This window comes from Falco rusticolus, chromosome 9 (assembly GCF_015220075.1).
Source record: "Falco rusticolus isolate bFalRus1 chromosome 9, bFalRus1.pri, whole genome shotgun sequence".
Classification (NCBI taxonomy): Eukaryota; Metazoa; Chordata; class Aves; order Falconiformes; family Falconidae; genus Falco; species Falco rusticolus.
Window position 1 is genome coordinate 2121353 of NC_051195.1, and position 22659 is coordinate 2144011.

At 41.8% G+C, this 22659-nt stretch overlaps 1 protein-coding gene across 1 annotated transcript in view; it reads right to left on the reverse strand.

Moving 5' to 3' along the window:
• MGMT (O-6-methylguanine-DNA methyltransferase) overlaps positions 1 to 16921 on the reverse strand; it is a 168686-nt gene extending 151765 nt beyond the window's left edge. Inside the window, exons 1-2 of the mRNA XM_037398955.1 lie at positions 16786 to 16921; positions 6397 to 6440 (exon numbers count right to left, since the gene is read on the reverse strand). Of these exons, the coding sequence (XP_037254852.1) occupies positions 6397 to 6420 (24 nt within the window). The 5' untranslated portion in view covers positions 6421 to 6440; positions 16786 to 16921. The remainder of the gene's footprint in view (positions 1 to 6396; positions 6441 to 16785) is intronic.
• Positions 16922 to 22659: the final 5738 nt, after the last annotated feature.

The window sequence follows — 22659 nt, forward strand, 5'->3', positions numbered from 1 at the left end:
TAAAAGGAAACAATCCATTGCATGTTAAGAATATGGGAAAAGATATTAATAGTAAAGGTAACGCATTTGTGCACACACACTTCAGTGTGGAGGGTAATTTTCCAGCCTTATGCAGCTAGTCTTAAATGAGAAAGCCGTTTCTTACACTCAGTGTTTTAAAGCAGAGAAAAAATTAAGGACTGGGAAAAAACATGGGATTCATGCGATCAACATGCAATCACAGCACAAGTCTAAAAGCCTGCTCCTGTTAATTTCTTGATTCATCGTCTATATCTTCACCTTCCAAATGAACAGCGGGTGCTACTGTTTCAAGAGAAAAAAGAATTATGTACTGCAAATAATTTCAGTGTGGGGAGGAAAGAAGGGAAGAGGTAGATGTAAGTTTCATACCCAGAAATCATTTAATATACTGGAATAGAAATTAGGACAGAACGAGAAACATTCAACTCTCAGTCTTTTTGCTTATGAAATGTTTCATTTCTTCCAAAGCTTGAATATGAACTTTTATAAAAGCTGTTTCTTTTTCTTAAGAGAAAGAGCCCAAATATTTCCAACTAACATAATGGAGTGAACTCCAAAGCTATTAGGATGCCCTGATCCAAACACGTCCCTAAAGGTTTGACATCTTAATCTGTACTGCTGAAACTGTGAGAAAATTGTCCTGGAACCCAGGGCAGGGATTCTCCTTGTCTAAGAAAATAAGATAAGGTAGTCCTACCAATATTGCTCATTAATTAATGAAAAAAGAAATTCTGGACAAGGTAACACGTATTTCCTGTACTGTTGCACCTGAACATCATACACAGCATCCTTCAAACACTTGGAAACCTGTCAGTCCAAGGAAAGCCAAGTGCCCCCCAGTTTTTAATTTAAGACAAAAATTAAATTTTGAGGAAGAGAAAAGGTGTTGCATTCATTGCTGAAATTCAGGAAGACAGTCTTGAAACAAAACCACCATCATGGTGGCTAATCAGATTTAATTCTATCTATATAATTGGCTAACAAGTAAAATAAAATTTAAAATTAATTTTGATGTTATAAAATACCAGTCCACAGGTTCTTGTGAACCCCATGACCACCCATCTCGACATAAGCCACTTCTTCCCCTACACATCCCACAATAACTGTCTATACTGCGTGTATTTCTTCTTCATATAGGATCCAAAGAAAACTTCCAGCTTGCCAGAATAAAGCACCGTATATCAGGTCCACATATATTTTTCCTTGCTGCAAGAGTAATAAATACCTCCACAGCTGAAGAACAGGACTGTAATCCAGATAAGGCTTTTAAACAAAAGCTGCACTGAAATATACTGCAGTACTCTACTAATACCTCCAATGCTTCTCTAAGTAAATCTAACCCTGGTTAAGCCAAACCTGTAACTTCAGAGGGTATGAAAACAAAACCTACTCATTTCCTGGCTAGGGAAGGCTTGGAAGGGAAATGTCAGACAGACTGTAAGCAAATCCAGGGTTAGTTTGGGGTGATACGACGATTTCTTTACCTTCCAGAGAACTAATCCCTTAAAAAACGTGAAGGTACAGAATTAAGCTGCATATTTTGAATGTATACGAATATAGACTGGCACAGCAGCCACTAAAAATCAGTCCCCATCTTCACTTATCAGAAGGCCCACTTCACACAAGCCCCCGACAAACGGGAGGGATACATGTTCACGCAGAGAGCAACATTTGCTTTCTACAGCATTTTAAAAGTATTCAACAAGAGCAAACACATAAGTCTTTATTAAACAATCAAAGACAACAAAAGCAAGTTTCTGTTGTCCCATTGTATTATACTACTAATCCTCTTTGGATGGCAATCAAAAGACCCCAAAATGCCAAGCTATGAAAGAGTATTTCCAAGCAGTGGTAGCCTCTGGCTCTTTGGCTGCATCTTCAGTCAGTTGCTTTGGCAGACAGGAGTAATCCTGGTCTGTCAAAAGACAAATTCCCAGCGTACTTACCAGGGCGATCTCAGACTTTGTTTATTTTACTTAAAGGATATTTTAATTGTAATAAAACAAATTTTACTTCTTTGGAAGAGGCAGGTGGGTTATTCCTATTGCATTCCGGACTGCGCATTCCAGTGCATTTTCTACTTCATCTACTGCCTGCATGCCAAGCTTTGATTTGAGGCACTGTCAGCAAATACTTAAACACAAGACCTTAGTGGACTGCTTAAACTGGAATTCAGATGTACTATTTCCTCCAATACCTCTCCAAAAACAAGTAAACACATTCTGTGTCTTTCCCCAGCTATTACTTCTATAGGCAACTTAAATGCTATGCAAGTGTAGCCACCATTGCTGTCACCACAGAGCAGTTTAAACCATATATATAGTAGAATATTTACAACATTTTGCATTGCTAGCATGAAGCTAAGATTGACATTTTGAAATAAATCAAACCATTACATGCAGCATACAAGTAAAATGTCATTAGAAAGTGCAGTGTTAATAAGCTGTTCAAATTGGTGATCGTGCTGGGTTGGCACCATGGTTGTGAGATCAGGTCATGCCATCCCTTTGGTGCACCTTGGTGCCCAGGAAAAAAAAAAAAAAAAAAGAAAAATGAAACAGCCTGGCTTAAGCTTAGAGTCACCTGGTTACCTTAGGGTATCTCATTTGAAACTGTGGGCTGCCTAGAGTTGATATAATGATTTAGAGCAGAATTAGATTAGAAATGGAATGCCAAGAACAGGGGAAAAAAGTAGACAGGACAGGGCCAGATATTTCTGTAATAATCAAGTTATGCCACCAACAGGGAAGACTTCAGTCATAACTGTGTACGTTCCTTGCTGTGGTATGTGTAAATGCCGCCAACAACCACGCTGTAAGCCACACTGCTTGGTGCATCAACCACGGAACATGGAAGTGTGACATCATTCTCACCCTACTGATGATCTAACAAAGGGATTAAGCACCCCGTCCCACCCCTTATTTTTAGACTGGAAATCATATGCCAAAAGACTCATTCTGAAGCACTTGCACAATGCACTACAAAGCAATGTTATACTTTTTCCAGTGTTTTAACATGCACTCAACATAGAATAAAACACTAACTGGAAGGAATTTGTTGCCCAACAATTAAAGAAATGAGTACCACATTAAAGAATCAAAGATAAAGAAGGCTGTCTCTAAGAATTAGAGGGTCCCCAAAATTAGTATCTATTTGTAACTGGTCTGAGTTTTAACAAGTCTCATCCAAATGAGAAGTCATTATGCAGTTGTCTGGATTTTCCAGATGTGTTCATTACTTCAAAATAAACTCAAGATATTAGTCAACATTTTAAGATCTACTCCTTAATTACCACTGAAGAGCTTGCTGTAAAAGTGTGTATACACTTTTCAGTAAGAGGAGGTTATACTTCGAGGCACTGAGAAATACAAAATCTCACTGCCAAAATGACCACCTGATGTACATGCATACATACCCACAGCAAGACTGACGCACACTACTGTTGCGGGGTTCAGCTGTGTATGCAAATATATGGCAATGACTCTAATGCAAGGGAAAGAGATGAAATTTTAATCAAATGAGAATTGTATCAGGTTCAGGGAAACTGAATAGGCTAAAAATGAAAAAAACCTAGCAGAAGAATTACTTTAATATTAGGTAACATTTCAAATTTTTATCACCTAAATCCACAAAATTCTTGATCGGCTCCTTCCTGTGTTCTCTGCAGAGCTGAAGTCAGGACCAGCTAAATAAAAGATAATGCAACTAGGCATAACACAATAAAAGATATTACCTTCACAATGCATTATTGCTGCCAATTATAAGAATCACTTCAACTTAATTTCAAAGGCACAATCACCCTCAACTGTAACAGTCTCTTTTTTAAATTTCAAACAGTATTACATTAAGGCAATAACTCACCTTCCAGCTATAATATCAGTCTCCTTTATTGCAAAAATACATTTCATAAATACTTCTCATCGACAAGTCAAGCTAATTCAGGTTAATTTTATTGTATTTTGGTGCTATCTCACATTTGTGTGCAATTACCTTTATCATTTTATTGCCGTGCCAGAAAGTAATCAGAACAATTATTTGAAAAAGGAGGTGTATAAATTCTAAATCACACTTCCTGGCAGTTTTGATAAAATAGCAGCTTTATCTCAGAAAGTGGCAGGGACATCGGATAAATCATGCATCAGTCAAGTGTAGCTGACCCCCAAGTGCATTGCACAATATCAGTAGTGCTTCAAAAGAAACTTTCCTATATAATCCATCATTCTTTATAATACCAAAATAGCTATACCTGAAGAGTAGGAGCTAGAGAATAGTAACAAAATAAATCTACGCAATATGAACAAACCCATTAATAGTGCTCCTTAAGCTGAAGGAGAGTCAGTAATATGAACTATGTTCAAGCAAAGGATTTCATTGACATTTTTGAAGTGAGTAGAACAGCTTTAAACAAATGAAGGAGAATCTGTGCATTAAGCATTCCCTAAAAATAGAAATATATCTACAGGAAAATACACACACAAGACAGGCGGCAAAAAGACTTGTTAGAAAACCACATTATTATCGTCTTGGCATACACATCTGAATTTTCCTATCGTTACTAATCTCTGTTTGACTCAGGACAGCATGGACAAGCGTTTCACTGTCATTAGCAGAGAGCAAAGCATCACAGTACAAGGATCTATTTACCAAGTTTAAATTTAGTAACTACAAGAAATCCAGAGAGGAAGAGAATTATATTTAGAATTAAGTTTCTAATGAAACAGAAAAATTGCCACACTGTCATAAGAACACCACAAACCCTAAACCCTCCTAAACAGAGAGCCATTCCTGATGTATGCTCACACACATTAACCACGGCCACGTTTCAGCCTCTTCCACACAAACCCAACATACATCTTTGGTCAATGCAACAGAATCATGGATGGAGTGGGAGACAGATACAGCGATTGTGGAAAATGCCCACGTCTGGCTGCTTTCAGGAACCATTTTTCAGCAACCTGCTTAAAAACTGCTCAGCACATCGGTGATAATTGATTTCTGTAAAAACCATATGTCAGACATATATTCTGTGTCACACCAACGCGTGGCTGTGCTCAAAGTAAAACTGTAAACTAGTCACATACTATAAATACCACTAAAGAAACACGAGCTACGTTACATACAAATTTAATATGAATCCAGAACGAGGGGAAACAGGACCAGACAGAGCAGCGTGGACTGTGCCTGCACAGCCCCTGGCAGACCGCCCCCCTCCCCACGGCAAATGGGACTGTGGGAGTTCACCTGTTTTACCTTAACCCTTCTGCTATCCACATATCAAAAGGGGAAAATTCCCCTAACAGCTAACGCTGTACCTTTCAACTAGAAGTGAGAGTGGGAGAAATGAAAAGGTTAGATAATAAATTATTAGTTTCATGTCGCTTGCCAGCTATATCACATCTAGCTTTGAATGAGAGGGAACTAGTAATTCTTCCTACCATGCCTGGTTGTGCAGAAGATAATCAAATATTTCTCTGCCATTATTCCAGGTACCTCCAGGTATGTCCTAAAAGATGTCTAAAACTGGAAGATACATAAATATAACTAAACAGATGAGTGCTTAAAAATAAATGAAGCAAGAATTTATTTTCCTTAATTTCTTCCTCAACCATTCTATTTTTAAAAATAAAAACAATTTTCTTTCGTGGAAAAGTAAATGAAAATCTTCTACAGAGGGGCAGAAGACACAGAATATGTCAAATTTTCTAAGCCACATTACCTTGCATAAAGCAGATTAAAACCATAAGAGATGCCACTATTAAGACATTTTTAACAGTGATAGAAGTTGCCAGCAGGAATAGCTCAATATGCAAGTTGGATTGTACTAGAAATATTTTCCTAGAGAAGCACTAATAATGCTACAAAAATAGATATTCCACATAAAAAGTGTACTCATATCGTCAAAGTTCATGTTATTTATTTGAACAATATGGTTATCAACTGAAAATGTGTTGATGTCTTTGTTTTGGTAAATTGTTCTGAATGTCTTGATAAACAGACATGTTTTCTTATTTTACTATAATGTTACTGATCTATGCTTACCTCACTGAAGCATCAAGTCTCAAAATTAAGCGTTTCTTTTTCAGTGAGGGGCTTATTAGGAAATGGTAGCAGCTAACACAACTGAAAATGCAGCATTGTCCTGTTAGTTTATGCTCTGTGGCAGATAGGTACGTGATGGGGAAAGGTCCACTGATGCCTGTTACCAACCGTGACAGAGCTACAGAGATTTACAATGCAGCATCAATCTTGTCAACTGGATTCTTAATACTGACTGCTGGACGCTGGGGAAAAAACAAACTATGTTACGTGAACTCTTTTGTAATGCTGGACTTTCAATGCACACCTAAATGCAAGGGTATTTTACTATAAACTTACTTTTGGAACAAGCCTTGATGCCATGGTAGATGAAAGGTCTCCACCTGTAAGGAAAAAAATTCTCAGTTAGATTGTGATTTAATTTGAATTCCACAGGAAGAACTGTATGCCAATGGTGTCGTTTCTCTTCTAACCAACTCCATCAGTTTTTTAAATGAGCCCTAGGTTTCAGTAGCTATAATTTCAAAAGGGAGTTTGATTTTTTTCACCACAAGCAACCAGGAATTTTAATGTTCATTAAGTCATCTTCTGCTTGTTATGAGTCAAAAAAAAAAAAAAATAATCAACAGATGGCACATACTGAAGACTTCTTTCATAACAAGTACTACACAGCTCCGATATTTGAATAAGAATGGCTTAAAAGATAAAGTATTAATTTAAGAAATATATGTACAGGCAGTAACGCACTTCCAAGTTACTCAGTAAAATAAACAGCCCTTTGTAATTTAGGAAATAATACATTTTAAGGCATGAAAGCAAGTAATTTAGTTATATTCTGGGTTTAAGAAGTGCAGAATGCAAACCACTAAGAAATCTTAACTTCAACTATCGTAACTTTAAACAGTATCATTATTTACATATCCTTAACAAAAAATCTAACAGGTTCATCTTTGCTCTCCCCTTTGTATGATGGGTATTTCCTCGGCATTTCGTTTTACCCCCCTCTATTTTCTTTCCAGTGCCATATTTAGCTAAGATCACTACATCTTTGCAAAGATGTGCTATGAACATTACGTTTTTTAAAATCAGGGAGATTATCCACCAAAGCTCAGCTTCAGAGTCCTGACTCAAAGCCAACCTCAATGGGAACTCTTCCACTCAAGACGGGGAACTCACTACTCCACAGGGGAGGAGCACTGTATCCACTTTAGAAATTATAAATAGCTTAAAAGAAATTATGTGAATATCTGAGGCTTTCCAAGTCCTCTCAAACACATCAAGCCTTGAAATCCAAGGCACAAACAGAACTTACACCCACTTCCAAACCACTTACAAGAAGACAGTAATATTTATTCTTAATATTACATCTTAATTATTTTAAGAGTTTTAAAATTAAGATCCTGAATAATTAGTATTTTGAATATATTAACAGTCATACCCTTGCAAGGTAGGCATTGCAAAGATCATTCATTCCATTTTAAAATGTAAGTCAGGCACATGAGCAATATAATAATATTACTTAAAATACCTGTGATAAGCTAAAAATAAAATAGCAATTTATTTCTATCGTCAGTTCAGAGCTTTGACTTTCAAGGTGCATAGCAACACTCCACTTCTTCGGATTGTTCTGAAGGGTAAAGCTAGAATATTTGCCTTGAAAAGCAAATTTATCCAGAAGCTCGTTTCAAACCTGGGCCAAAGACCAAAGAGAAGTACAGCGTGGAACTGCGCTGACTCAAGCCAGCGTTACATCCAGACACCCAGGAGTATGCACACCTCCTTCGCTACACTCCTTCAGGAGGGAAGCCACCGAGGTGGCAGGGGCTGGCGTGCAGGTGGCAGGGGCTGGCGTGCAGTGGCAGCCCAGCACCCCCCGCGTTACCAGGATGGCAGCCGGCAGCCAGCCTTCCTCCCGGCTGCTCCCCCCGGCTGCGCAAGAACCGGCCACCATCAAAGCGCCACTCGCACCATGGCAGGCAACCCAGGGAAGGCTCATCTACCACCTCCACCAGAAAAGGGAAACCCAAAGCCTTCCTGTGACACACCTGCATCTTATGCAACCTGAATATGACTAAAGGCTGGACAGACCTGTACGAAGAACTGGCACCTAATGTGCTTTTGCTTCACTTGTGCCAACTGTTAAATAATTGCCATTTAACAGTTACTTACCCCCTTTTCCCATCTCCTCCCAGCTGATCTGGTGGTGCACACTGCTTTGGATTCTGGTGAGATCCACTTGCTCCCCATCTTCCCACTGGGAAATAAAGTGTTCCCAAGAGAGCAGCTGCTCATGGGTGGATGAAGGGCTGCTCTGTCAGGGCAGCCAGACAACAGGCATTCATCCTGACCTAAGGAGCTCAGAGCCCAGCAAACATCTCTGGGACAAAACTAGTCAGGAAACATCCCTTTTCATCACAATTTTTTGGTTTTTTTATTTACTTGCAACAGTCTCTCTTCCTGTTTAGGAAAGAAACCATGCCAAATGCCAAAATCAAGTTAAATTTCAAGTAGTTGTTTTAAATAGCATCTCACTTGTGGTGGTGACAGCAGTGTAATTGCTAGCCAGGTTCCACATGATGCATTAATGGTTGTCAAAAAATCTCTGCAACACCCTCATAAGGATGCTCGCATACCTCTAACTGCAATCCATGCAGAGATCAAGAGTAAATCAAGATTAGCCACCAAAAAATTCAATAGTTTTAGGCAATTCCCCTTGACACTTCCTCAACAGAACAGTCTCTAAAAAGCGTAAGTAAAGATACCCAGCTTCTACAGTGTAGGAAAACTTTAGACCCATCTACGTTTGCTAAGGTCTTCACAAAGTATTCTTCACCTGCTGAAGCAGAGAATACAAACTGACTTTGAACGCAAGCACAGACAGCCGCAAGGGATGCAGCGCTCGGCAGAGAAACGACACCCAGCTTTGTGGAGGTTAGACTTCGAAGAGAACTGGAAACAGGTTGCAGCTTTAAGGGACAGGATTCTTACAAAAGGACTAACTAGCACCTCACAAGCACAACAGTTACTCTCTTCCCGCCGGTAAGTCACAAGAAACAAGGCGATAAATTGGGGGAAGAAGCTTCTAGCACCACCAAGACCTTGGTGAGATTGGTGGCTGAGAAGGGCAAATCAATCAAAAGGCTGCACAGTGCCTATGGAGAGCCAGAGAATGATTAGTGTTCACGGCATAGGTCTACCTCAGGTTGAGCTCAACCGCCTGCTAGTCCAGAATGGCTTCCCTCTGATGACAGGTAACTTGCCAGTAATGCCCAAGCCACGGTGGTTAGAAGACGACCTGCAGCTAAACAGAGGGAAACTGTAGAAGACCACTGCTATAAGTCAGAGGGCTAGGAAAGTCCAAAACTTTGCTCCAAAATGTATTTCAGCCTTGCAAAGACTGTCTCGTTGGAAGAGGCCAATACATACACTAACTTCTTTTCACACTGAGTGGAAGGGTTCAGCTAAGGTTGATTTTGACAAGAACCCAATACCTCTTCTGAATGGCACAGGAATTGCCACTGATTAAATTCAATCATGACACCTCATCCTAGATCACATTCCAGAAACTGAGACACCAGAATCACTGGACCTGTCTTAAGACTGAAACCTTCTTGTCAGTGACCCCTTCACCAAGACAAAAAATTTTCTCCTGCATTTGCAGACAGTAGGATAAACAAAGGGTGGGGGGTGGGGGGGGTGGGGGGGGGGGGTGGGGGGATGAAAAACAAAAAAGAAAGTGTAATTTTGTCCCCATCCCTACCAGCTCAGAGCTGCCTGACTAGGACCAGTGAAGCCCATCTCCCACTGAGCTCCTCCCTCAGACCTGAGCTGTGGGATCATAGCTCCGGGCTCAGCTCCCCTTGGCCTTTCAGTCGCAATGTGCTCAAGTTTCCCAGACCTTCTGTTCCCACGAGGGCTGTGCTGTGGCTGAAGCCATGCTGACAAGCAGCCAGGCAGCAGGATGCTCCCGAGACACCTGAAGATACACAAATGCCTTCAGATGCTGAACAGGAGCTCCTGCACAGTAGGAGATGAGATGGTACAGGAAGCCAATAAATCAAACCCCCCGTGAGGATTCCAAACCTCTGCATTTAGCAACAGACCAAAACCTCAAAGAAAAGTCAGAGGTTACATCAAAAATCAGATCCTTAAAGGCCATGAAAAATTTCAGCCATATTTTGTTGATAGTCTAGCACAGAAGTCCTTGGGCTTTAAGATACTTTCCTGCTTATTTTCACAGGACTGCAGCCGGAAAAAGTACATGTGATGGCAGCACTATGGTAAGAACTCTTAGATTCATAAAAAGTATTTTTCTCAGTTCATCAACTTTTAAACACTAAAAGAAGATCCTCCTTGAAAGACACGTCCTCGGGATGCGCAGAACAAAATACTCTCTGGTTTCAGTACTAAAATTTAAAACCAGCTATTATATCAAGTCAGTATATGAATAAAATTCCATATGAAAACATTTAAAGTACATTAGATTTTTGGTCAAGATGAAAGACTGAAAAAAACCCAAGCAATCTATTCTAATTGGGTTCCCATGGTAACTGTACAATTGGGTTTTTCAGTATAACATCCCAAAGGCCCAATGCACACTTGTAAAATATACTTCAAACAGCCTGAATTGTTTTTACATTACAGCACTCCCAGGAAGATCAATTACTATACATCCCCACCCTAACTATTAGTGGCAGGAGATGTTAACACTATTGGCCATATTAACATGAGTCATGTAAAAACCACCACATATCACCATCATTATATAAAACTAATTACACACTTCAGATTCATCAAACATGTTCTGAGTAATAAACCAATACTAGTCGTGTCACAAGATCATGTTTACTGAATGTTAGAAATCAACCCCAAATATATGCCAAACCATTTTGCTTCTCATATTGATTTCAAGGATAAACAAAATCAATCATTAATAATTACATTATAAGATGACCCATAGGGTTAATCATATTCTTAGAAACTCTCACTATGGAATCAAATACCGCTGCACAAAATAGACAACTGCAAAGGAATCTAATCCAGGCCCTACACGTTACCAATACGACAAAACAAGGTGCATTCACCAACGTGCAACTGATGTAATTGGTAAAAACAAAATAGTACCACTGTTCCATTAAAAAAAAAAACAGAAACACACAAGCATTTATTAAAAAAGTTTCTCTCAGATTAACCACTTTGCCTTGTTGGGGCTCAATTTCACTTTCTGAAAGCACAACCCTGGCTGTAGATCCAGCTTGTCTTTCCAGACAAGCCTTCCATCCAACTGCCTAAGCCTCAAAGCTAAAAGGAGGTGATGGCCCAGGCCCACTAAGCAGGAATGAAAACCAACTAATTCACTTGTCTTCCAGGGGAAAAAAGAAAAAAACGTGGCTGGTTTGAATAAAGTCAATTTCATTTCTCAATTATCCAGAAGTCTTGGTATTTCATGAAGTCAGCAAATAACCAAAGGTATTTCTGTTGTCAATCGGAGACCGTGCAAGGGATTTCCCTTTTTCCCCTCCACCCTTCCCACTACATTGTATCTGATCACACTAAGCTCCAATAGAGCAAAATGAAGGGAAAATGAAGCTGTATGAATTATTTCTGCAGGCCACTGCCGACAGTCTAAAAATGTACTGTCAACATAGCCAACCCACTGCTGCCAAAGCAAGTTTCTGCATTTCATGTGTATTTTTAGAAGCCATACAGTCCATCTTCTGGTTTTTTATGTGAAACAGAAAAAAATAATCTTTTAACAGTGCCTCAAGTATACTTTAGGTGTTTATTAAAAAGTTTAACTAATCAACAGACCTTCTGCATACTTGAATGCACAAACACCCAAAGATAATGTTATTGTTTGCATTGTGCTGGCTGATCTAAAGCAGTCAGATAATTTACATGTTACTGAATGATGATTATGCAGCAGCAACATTTACAAGACAGCACTAATACTTGCTATCTGCTAATGCAGAGTTACCTGGAGGGAGTTAAATTTACACTTGGTGCATGTAGATGGCATGATTCAGAAAACAAAGCAAGTCTGAATTCAGTGGGCTGCGCTGCTAATATATACTACTTTACTAAAATATGTATTTCATTAATCTGATCATAATGCACTAAAGTGGCACTCAAAAAATAATTAAAACCTGAAAACACACCCATCAGGTAAGACCATTTCTTCAGTATCCCACCTTCAGTGGTATCAACTGCACAGAGCTACTGAGTACTATAAAAACAAGAAGCATTTACTGATTTTTACTGGTGTACCACCATGCCACCCAGAAAGTGGGATTCAAACTTCCGAAGTCAGAAATGGGATTTCCAAATGTAAAATAAAAGCTAGTTTCTGAGCCCAAGCCCAGCATCCCCAGCCACCTATTCCAAGACCCACAGCTCAGCTACACGCTGGGTTGTGAACATACAGTGCAACTGGACCTTGACATTTGCTGCTTCTACAGATGCCATCAGCTCCTGCTTTAAGAGGCAGAACTTTTCTTTATTCCCCTTTGCCAAGCTGCTCCAGACTCCAGGCCTTCTGTCAGCAGTGCTATTTTACTCCTATTTCACTTGAAAATCAGAGGGCAAGTCAGAACCTTTGCATCAATGAACTCCCCTCTTCCTCCTTGAGAATAAAGGTGACTTGTTCAGATGTAAGTATGTTTAATCACCTTCAGAACCTCTATTTCATTGGGAGGAATGTCAGCTGTGTGTCACAGTTTTACAAGTGACTTGAAAAGATACCTGAAATTATTTATACCGTTTAATTTGGCACACTATAAAGCAGATAGTCCTGACAGACATCAGGACAGGGTGCTTTGCTCTGCTCATATAAAATAGTAAACAAGGAAACAGCTTGAAAAAGGATTAGCAAAAAGCATTAAAATGGTGTTGTATTTCCAATGAAAAAAAACTTTCACAATTACTCAACTTCCATAAAACTCCAAAGCCACACAAGCTCTATTGAAATTAAAACACATATACCTTTTTTTTAAACAGCAGTCTGGACCACATGAGTAAATCATTAAGTTTTAAAAATGCACTTTGTATTTCTGGAATATACTTCAATACGGGTTCGGTAGTTTGGTTGTTCCTCCAGCGGTACGTTTATATTAATGCTGGCCCAAACACACCTGTACTGGGTGACAGTGTTAGCCTTACAGGAGACAAAAATTAACACAGCATTTTTTTCTTGTTTCAGGAAAGTTTTGCTCATCATACCTTCAGATAAATTTGCACAACCGAAGCCGTTGCCAGCACAGATTTGTAGAACAGCAACCTTCACAGCTATCAGCAGAGGTAGGGAACTCAAGAACTGGCAGTCTGCAGTAAGGGCACCAAACCAGGTATTTAATTTTTCAACTAGTGCATTAATGAAGAAGTTAAAAGTTCACAAAACCAGCCAAGAAACATGCTGAAACCTGTCACCACCTAAAAGATTTCAAGCCTCCTGAAATTAAAACTTTGTCCCACATTTTCCCATTAGTTACATTCTCTTCAACAGCCCAGATATCTTATGAACACTTGGTAAACTACAGAATTGCACAATCCGTCAATAAAGTAAGCGTATTTTGAACTACTGTCCATATGACTCAAATTTGTCAGTAAAAACTGCCACCAGCGCTGTGCTTGCAGAAAAATGTCCATAAATGCATTATTGCCACTGGCAGATCAATGTCCATAATAAAAACAAATAGATTTAACAAGTGCTTGCTTTTACGAGTTATGCGATTGGTGGGATGTGTATTCAGCTTCACCCAACAACTTCTGGGAATGGGCAAGACAGAGCATGTTAGGCACTTGCTGACTTCACCAGTGTTACAAACAGGAAATTATTCTAATGCAGGAAATCTTTAAAAGCATTAGACTGAATACTAATGCTTTCAGGATATATTTCAAAGTTTCACACATTTGGAATTTAAAGTATTGTTCTGTGAAATATACAATAAGAAATGTAAACAACTATCACAAGCAGTGCAGCTTTTCTTGCCTTGCTCTTTTTACAGAAAATGAGTTTAATTTAGGTCAACTGCATCCCAGGCAGCATGGCTCAATAGTCTTGAGGCTGATGTTGAACACCTCAACAAATTGGGACCTGCAGTTTGATCCCACGAAGCATTTAGAGCACCAATACGAGAATGACCATCACTGCTGAAACCATCTTTCAGTCACCACAGGCGAGGATGTCACCCTTTGTATCAGAGGTGGAGGACATGGCTCACACGGAAATTAGGCACTGGTTAGAACATGAGCCAGGGTGTAGCAGCCAGTATAGCAAGGTTTAATTCATAAACATCAGTTGTTCTCGCTCCTCCAAAACCCTGATGGCATGGGAAAAGAACTCTACAAAACAGCCAGCCACGTCTTCAAACACGTTCCCCTTTGGACCTTTTGCATTACTATTTCTTCTAAGTTTCCCCTGTCACCGAAGTCAGTTTAAATAGAATTTCTCTGCTGCAGCCTTTCCATCTTATCCACACTTTCTGTACCAAACTTAATACTTTTTCCGCACAAGTCCTTAAATTAGCCATTCAACGAAATCCCGATAACCTTTCCAAAGGGCATGAGCTTCTCCTTCAGGCTACCATCCCTTTAGTGATGCCATTAACTGATTCTCTACATACGTTAAGCATTAAACAGTGGTGACAAGTTAATTACAGAGTTATCAAGAGATAAAGTAGTCACGGTAACACAAGTTGCAATACAACTACAACAGTTTCCTATAGAGCTTCTGTGCAGTTGCTGGTGTAATTGGTGTAATTAACTTGTCATGTATCAGAATGCAGATAGGAATTGCTAAAGCCACCTTGCAAGCTCACATGGCTACTTTTTCCTCTGAAGTTTGAGCCTTTTGGTAGAATTGTCCACATATGGAACATTTCTGTTTGAAAACAAAACAAACCAACCTTTTTACTTGGAAAAACTGTGTCACAGACTGACAAAACATTCACAAGAAAACAAATAAGCAACTTGGCAAGTTTCACAGAACTGGCTGTTCCTAGACAAAAGTATCCTGCCTTACTGAGGTGGGTTTTTGCCCCAGAAGCAGTAAGCTTTAAAAGCATCATAGCAGTCAGGCATTAAGGAACTTAAAAGATGAATAAAGCTAGAGAGGGGAGGGGGAACCTGTTCAAGAGAGAAAAAGCACCAACCCAAAATTAAGACCTGAAGAAGTAACTTGGGTTTACAACAAGGTATTCTGTGGGGTCTCTGATTCTGTTCCAAGGCTGCAAGCCCTAGCCTGAAAAGCAGAGCCAGGTTGTCCCACATTTACTAACCCTTCAGGTCTTGACACAAGAGGCAGCCATTAAGACACAGTGGCTCTGCTCATGGTCCTGCAGAGCACACAGAAACCTTTCCAAAGGGGGTGCCTGTGCACAGGTAGGGGAACAGAGCTGCTCAAGGAGACTCAGTCCACCAGACCTTCTGTGGGCTTCCACACCACAGGGCAGGGAGGCATTGTAATGCGACAGGAGATCCCTTATCATGGCACCACTTAAGCTGCATTTCCATGCAAGCAAGGGAAGACCAAAGGCCACAGTGGCAGTTCAGGGAGGGAAAGCTCCTACACTGCCAGTTTTGGTCCCCCGTGCATTAGGGAGACAGGCAGGGCTTAGAGGCCAAAACCTTCATCAGGTTCACAAGGGAACCCTGTCATCGAAACAGACCCCTCCAGAGATAACCCTTGTCTTCTGTGCAGGGGAAGCACAAGTCTGGACGCAAGAGTTACGCTGTGACAGTCATGTCTAAACCAAGTGTTATGCCCCAGTTCATAAAATGGAGGCTTTCTGATGTGAAACACAATAGACTGTGCACCTTACCATTTAATAAGAGCTCCATTTCACAAAAATAAGATACAACTCAGTAACAGGTTTATTTTGAAGTTGGGGACAAAATATTAAAACAAAGTAAATGTAAAGAATTACTTATAAGCTGTGTGCAGTTACAATATTGTACGTATTGTAGAAGCAGCTGCAGAGCTTGGTTTTTATGTCAACAGCAAAAGGACATTTTATGTTCATGCCAACTTGACACAATTATTTTAGCGTGGTTTCACTCTAACCTGACCTAACCACGGGCTGCTGCCACAAGGCAGGGTGCTGCCTCCCGTTCACCCCCGCACTGCGCTACCCACGGCCCGGGGGACACCTGCGCACTCCGAGGGGCTCCTCACCCTCAGCATCACCCACAAAAACACCTCCCCAGGGCGAGGGAAGGGTTAGCAGCGCTGCCTGGGGCAGGAGCGGCGCAGGGCGGCTCACCGCCAGCCTGGGTTCAGCTTCACAGCCAGCATTCCCCGGCAGGAACGGTAACCGGCCGACACGTGGGCCTGATGCCCGCCCAGGAGGGAAAGGCCCCGGACCCAACGCAGGGCCACGTCCCCTCCCAGGCCTGCAGCCGCAGGGAGCGCGGGCAGCGGCGAGCCAGGGACGCCCGTCCCTCGGTCGCCTGAAAAATTAAGTAAAACCCCAGCGCTGCGGCAAGCACGGAGGGGCGGCGGCCGCTCACCCGCCACGGCCGTTCAGGAGGACGCAGGAGGCCCTGCCCCGGCCGCTCGGCGGGGAGCGGCCCCAGCAGCAGGCCCGGCCTGCCCCAGCCCGCAGCCATCTTCCCCCTCCCCGCCCGCCATGAGGCGGCCGCGCCGCCCGGGCCCAGCGGAGCCGCCGCCGCTTCCTGCGGGCCGCCCCGCCGGGCCCCGGAGCCCCGCGGCTGCCCGGCCCGCCCGCGCACCTGCCCGCGAGGAGAAGGAGGGAGAGCGGCGGAGGGGCCGCCGCAGCGTCCCTGGCGCCTGCAGCCGCAGCGAGCCCCGCGCCGCGGAGGGGGCTGCGCCGGTCGGGCCGCGCCGGGGGAGGCGCCGCGCCGCCGGGGCGGGGCCGCCCGGAAACCCGGGCGAGGGAAGCGGCGCCCGCAGGCCCGGCCCCACGCCGCACCCCGAGCTGCCGGCCCCGGCCCTGTCGCTGGGCCTCTTGCCGGGCCTGGCGGGGCCGCGCCGTGGTAACCGCTGGTAGGGCCGGGGCAGCGATGCACATCGCCCGGGTCATGCGGCCCACCTGGACCCCTCGGGCCCCCTGCCCCGGGGCCGCCTGCCTGGAAGGCAGTACGGCTTCTCAAGGCCACACGGGTGGTCACAGATACGGGGTTTCTGTAGGAGTGTGGCCCAGAGTGATGGTCTGTGCGTAGTAACACAGGAGTCGGAGCCTGCAGGGTGCAGAGGTGCTCATACATACACCTCAGTCCTTCCTTCAGGCGCCAAAACGTGAATGGCTGCTGACCCAAATCCACCATGTCTGGAAGCAAAATGCAGGCCTTCCAACTGAAATGTGGGTGGGTTTAGAATTACCTAGGCTTCTCCCTTGTTCTGCTTGCACTTTGGGGCAGGATGATGAAGGGCAACAGGCAAAGACAGGCGGCATCCGGGAATCTGCCTTTTTCACACATTTGCAAAGTTAGGGGTAAGGTGGGGACAGTGAGTTAGACCAGAGTTTGCTGAGGGGGAAGTGTTTGGCAAATACAATTCCAAAAAGAGATCGCGTGAAGGAGGTTAAAAGGAGCGAAATGTCAGAGAAAAGTTGACTGTAGGGTGAGGTTTATTTGAGGTTGTAAAAAAACAGAACAAAAAGTACCAGTAAAGTTGGGAACAAGAAACCAACAATTTTCAAGCCAAAGAGAGGATCTTTCGCTGTCTGAATCTTAGTCTGAGTTACATCAGCAAAAATTTTATTTGTCATGTTGTATGACTCAGAAGCTTTCACAACATGGAGGAATCCACTTGGGAAAGATGAGAACAATTTTTTCAAAGTCATTACAGAATTCTGGAAAACCTTTCTTTATAGGGAATTAACACTAAGTAAAATGGCATCAAGTTAGTCTTAGTGGCTGTGTGTTAAATCTGATCCTAATAAAAAACCATAAAATATGGCTTAAAATGTGGAGGTTTCACCAATGCAATTGAAAGTACCTTTGCCATAGTTGCAGTTGCTGCAAGCTTTCAAAAGGGCAGCTACTCACACTGGTGAGACACTCCTGCTGGTTTTAGAAGTAGTATTTTTAACATGACACCTTGTTTTCCCTTTTGCTTTCTGGGCCGTTAACCTTGAGTCTCTCAAGGAAACGTAAGCAAGGAATGTTTACCACCCTGTGTTACTTTCTTTACTATCTACCTAAGCAAAGCATTGGCCAAAAGTTGCTGTTGAAATTGTTCTCAGATAGTAAAAACTTACAGAGCGTCCACACCACCCTGCTAATTGCAGCCTGCAAACATACCAATTTTGAACAAGATAGAAGCGAACTGTGAATCTGTGTGATCTATGAAGGATGAATTACAAGTAATATAAATGGTTTAACAATGATAAATCAAAGTCAAATCTCATGAAATGAACAGTTTATCAAGGGAATTTCATTTAAAGCAGCAAAGACATGATATTACAATAAAGGAAAAATATATTGAAAGGTATTCTATGTTTGTAGTAAGTTACAACCAGTTCCAGGCTTTTGGTTCATGTTTTGGTTTTTATGCGTTCAGAGTTCATCTCTATAACTTAGCTTTTCAGTAGCTGTTAGCAAACAGGTGATTCAAACTATTTTGTAACTGTGTGATGCCATATGCTGACAAGAGAAAATGAAGCTTTTCAAGTAGTTCTACTGAAGCCTGGGTTAATGGTCAATTAAAAGGTACTGCCATTGCATGCCCGGTACAAATTCAATGGCTTATGTGAAGATGGTCTAATCTCTAAATGAAAGATCTCTCCACATCAGTCTTTGGACCAGACGGAATAGCCTAGAGATAGTTATTTTTTTAGAATGTAAATATAACATTTCTCAAACCCTGATTTATTTATTTATTTTCATCAGGCATTTAAAAATCTAGTATCATGATGTGTATTAAAAGGAAGGTGGACATCTCTGCAATAAGGGGTGTGTCTGCAGCTTGGTAAAAAAACAACCAAAACCAAATCAAACCATGTTTGTAAACCAACTGTTCTGAAAGCTGGTCTCCACAATCTTCCTTTCCCAAACAATCATCAGTTCTTTTTCTGCCTTTTCATCCTTCAAAGTATCAATATAAAGGTCAAAATCGTCTGTATTATTGCAGCTGAGAAGGAGCAACCCACTGGCCAGCATGGCCATGGTAGCTGTTAGCACTGACATCAGTGCAGCTTAAAAAGAAAACTTGATTAGCAGTGAAATCCCTGAAGGACTGCTTTCCCACTATGAATACATGCCATCATTATCTGAATGCTTACTTACAGATTTATGCAACCTTAAAATAAATAGGAGATTCTCAGGGACATCCACGTAGTCGGTGCAAGTAGGCCTAAGCTGATTTTGCCTCTGCCCTGAGCTTTATAGATCTGAGCTGCGATGGGAAGTTGTATATAGTTGCTTAACGCATGAAATTCTCTTTCTGCCATACACTCCTCTCCACCTCTGGCCTGGGATTAGTTCAGGTGGAGCAAGTCAGAGTCTGCTTGTGCTTGTCCTGTGAGTAGCGAGTAGCAACAGAAAGGGTAAAGTAGGATGTTTGCAGTAGTTTCAGTTGACAGAATTTAAGATTCATTAATACCTCCCAAGTACTACTACTGGATGCTGGCGTACTATTTTTGACACGTTGGAAATTTCAGTCTGGTATTTTTTCTCTTAAAAATTAATTTGTTTTATTTTGAAAATACTAGAATGCAACATTAAAGAGAAATGGTGCTAAACTGGGAGAAAATTTCTCTCTGTCCTGGTATCTTTTTCTCAAAAGCAGCCAGTTCCTGAAACTTTATTCTAAGTGGAAACCTCCCCAAAATATGTATTAATCTTTTCTGACTCCTCTCCCAAGGTGATCTCTTTATTGCCCGGGGCATGAAAATTTATTATCTTTAATATGATTTTACTTTGCATTATAACAAGTTTGAATAGGGAATGTAAAATATCAAGACTTTCTTAAAACCTAGCATCTTGGGCTTTGGTGGTAGATCCACAAGTTGTCTGTTTGCACTGTAAAGTGTTTCTCTGCGCTGTTTCTAACTTTACTGTGACGTAACTTGATTGGGTGTCATATACTTCAGTTAGTAAATGAGGTAAAAAAAGTACTTCTGTACAGTTTGCACTCTGCCCTCAGAATTATGAACATCTTATTGAAATCTCCTCTAATCCTTCTGCTGTCCAGATTTTGAGCTTTGTTACTTTATATAAGTGCCATTATAATTTCAACCGCTGAACTTTTGAATTTCCATTTAATCTGTCCTTTAACTACAAGAGCAAGCCTGAGGAGACTGTTCTAAATTAGATGTATCACTGGTCAATGACATCTTGAAAATATATGTGTGTGTGTGTGTATACATATGTGTGTGTGTATATATGTATATCTCCTTTTTCATGTATTCTGGCCTGCTCCTACCACTGTAGTTAGAATACCTTGTCAGACTTCTTTATTAAATAATGTTTGAGGGCCACTAGGTGTTAATTTTCTTCTTAGGAATTTTTAGCATTCAATTATGATACATCCAGTCAAATTCACTAATACTAAAACTTATCAGAAAATTTCATAACATTGATACTGTAGGAAGTTAGAAAATTTCTAAAATGTTTTTCAAGTCATGTCCCATGTCTTGGCTTTTTAATTCAAGTCATTTTCTTTCAGTCTTTACTTTCTTCGTTATTAAGCCTGTTCCTTAATAAGACATTGCATTTTGTTTCAGTTCTTTATTTATTATTGTTTGTTGCTCTTAAGACATTGCTCGTTTAATGCAGCATTTTCAGGTACAGCATAGTATTTTCTCAGGACTGGAACATCTGTCTGCAGTTGAGTGCAAAATGCCCTTCTAGTGACAGCACCTGAATTTGCTTCCAAGTAAACCGAGGTTTAAACCAATACATGAACTTTGGGGTCAAAGAATGTAATGGGGTGGGATGAAGAGCTAGAAAGGGTTTTTATTAAATGCCTTGAGATATGAATTCACAAATATTTCAGACTGTATTAAATTCCTTGTTAAGGACTAACCTCTGAAAGCATCTACCTTCGGCAACATCTGCTGTGGAAGAGAGACTTGGGCACTGGAGCTGTAACTACCCTCTTGCTGCTTGAGAGAGAAACAGATGGAGTCTCAGGGAAGATGTAGTATTGAAAATCGCTGTGATTTGGACCTCACTTGTAGTTCTTTAATTTCCCCCCAGAGAAAATTGTCAGATTGGAGCACAGGCATAATATATTTCTGCCTTTGTGTCTGTGTGCCTTACCGAGCCAGAATCTGGCCATCTATGCTCTGGTGACCTCTCCGCAAGAACTTTGTCAGCTGTGAATAAGTACAGTAACGTAACCTTGTATGATTTCACTTGAACAACTAAATAAGTCTTGCTTTTCACATTTATAATCACCAGATTTAAAGAAAAAAAAAAAAAGGTTGAATGAAATCAGAAACTGTGATTTCATTTGCCAAGATGCTTACATTTTCTCAACAGCAGGGATGTGTCCTGCAAATTTACATCTGGAAAGTTCATGTCAATACAGAGCTAGCTATTTGATCTGGGCACGTTATCTGCTTTAATTGTCCCGGGGTGGGGGGGGGCAGGGGTAGAGTGTCTGTTTTTGTGTGTCTGTGTGCATCTGTTGTGCGAGCGTGTGTGTCTCCGTGTAAAGCACTCTGAATCTGTTTTCAAAATTGGTTCTCAATAATAGAAATAATATCTTCTACCATACGTTTGTTTGCAGCACATTATGGGAGTTGGTCCATGTATTTTAACTGGTGTGAAATGCTGAAAAGCACGCACCTGGATCACTGGGAAATGGAGCGTGTGTCTGGATGGGTATATGAGTGAAAGTGTTTCTGGGAACTTTAAAAGGAGTTAAATTTTGATGATGTGGGATATGATCTGTGTGTAAGTAAATAGGTCTAAGGGATAGTTCTGAAGAAGTGTGATTTTATGGGGCTTATTCTTCGGTCTGGGTGGGAGCAGTTTGGAGATTTGAAGGCCTGTTTGTAGCAAAACGTAGAGACCTGTAAGAATCACTGGTGGTGGCACATCATTTCCAATGGCAACTGAGATTATTAAACAGCACTGCTACTTCAGTAAGAGAAGAATATCTTCCTGGCATGAAAATGTGAACAGTCTGGGTCTCTGCAGTTAAATCTCCACAATCGTTGGAATTTGAGGGTTTTCAGATAAAAATCTGTATATAAAGTTCTGCCATCCAGAGGGACCTTGACAGGCTTGAGAGGTGGGCTGTGCTGGAGCTCAGCAAGGCCAGCTGCGAGGTCCTGCACGTGGGTCGGGGCAATCTCATGCACAGTTACAGGCTGGGTGGGGAATGGGTTGAGAGCAGCCCCGAGGGGAAGGACTTGGGGGTGTTGGTGGCTGAGAAGCTCCATGTGACCCGGCAATGTGCGCTCGCAGCCCAGAGAGCCCCCGTGCCCTGGGCTGCATCCCCAGCAGCGTGGCCAGCAGGGTGGGGGAGGGGATTCTGCCTCTCTGCTCCGCTCCCGTGAGACCCCCCTGCAGCGCTGCGACCAGCTCTGGGGCCCCCAGCATGAGAAGGACACGGACCTGTTGGAGCGAGCCCAGAGGAGGCCACGGAGGTGGTCAGGGGGCTGGAGCCCCTCTGCCATGGAGCCGGGCTGG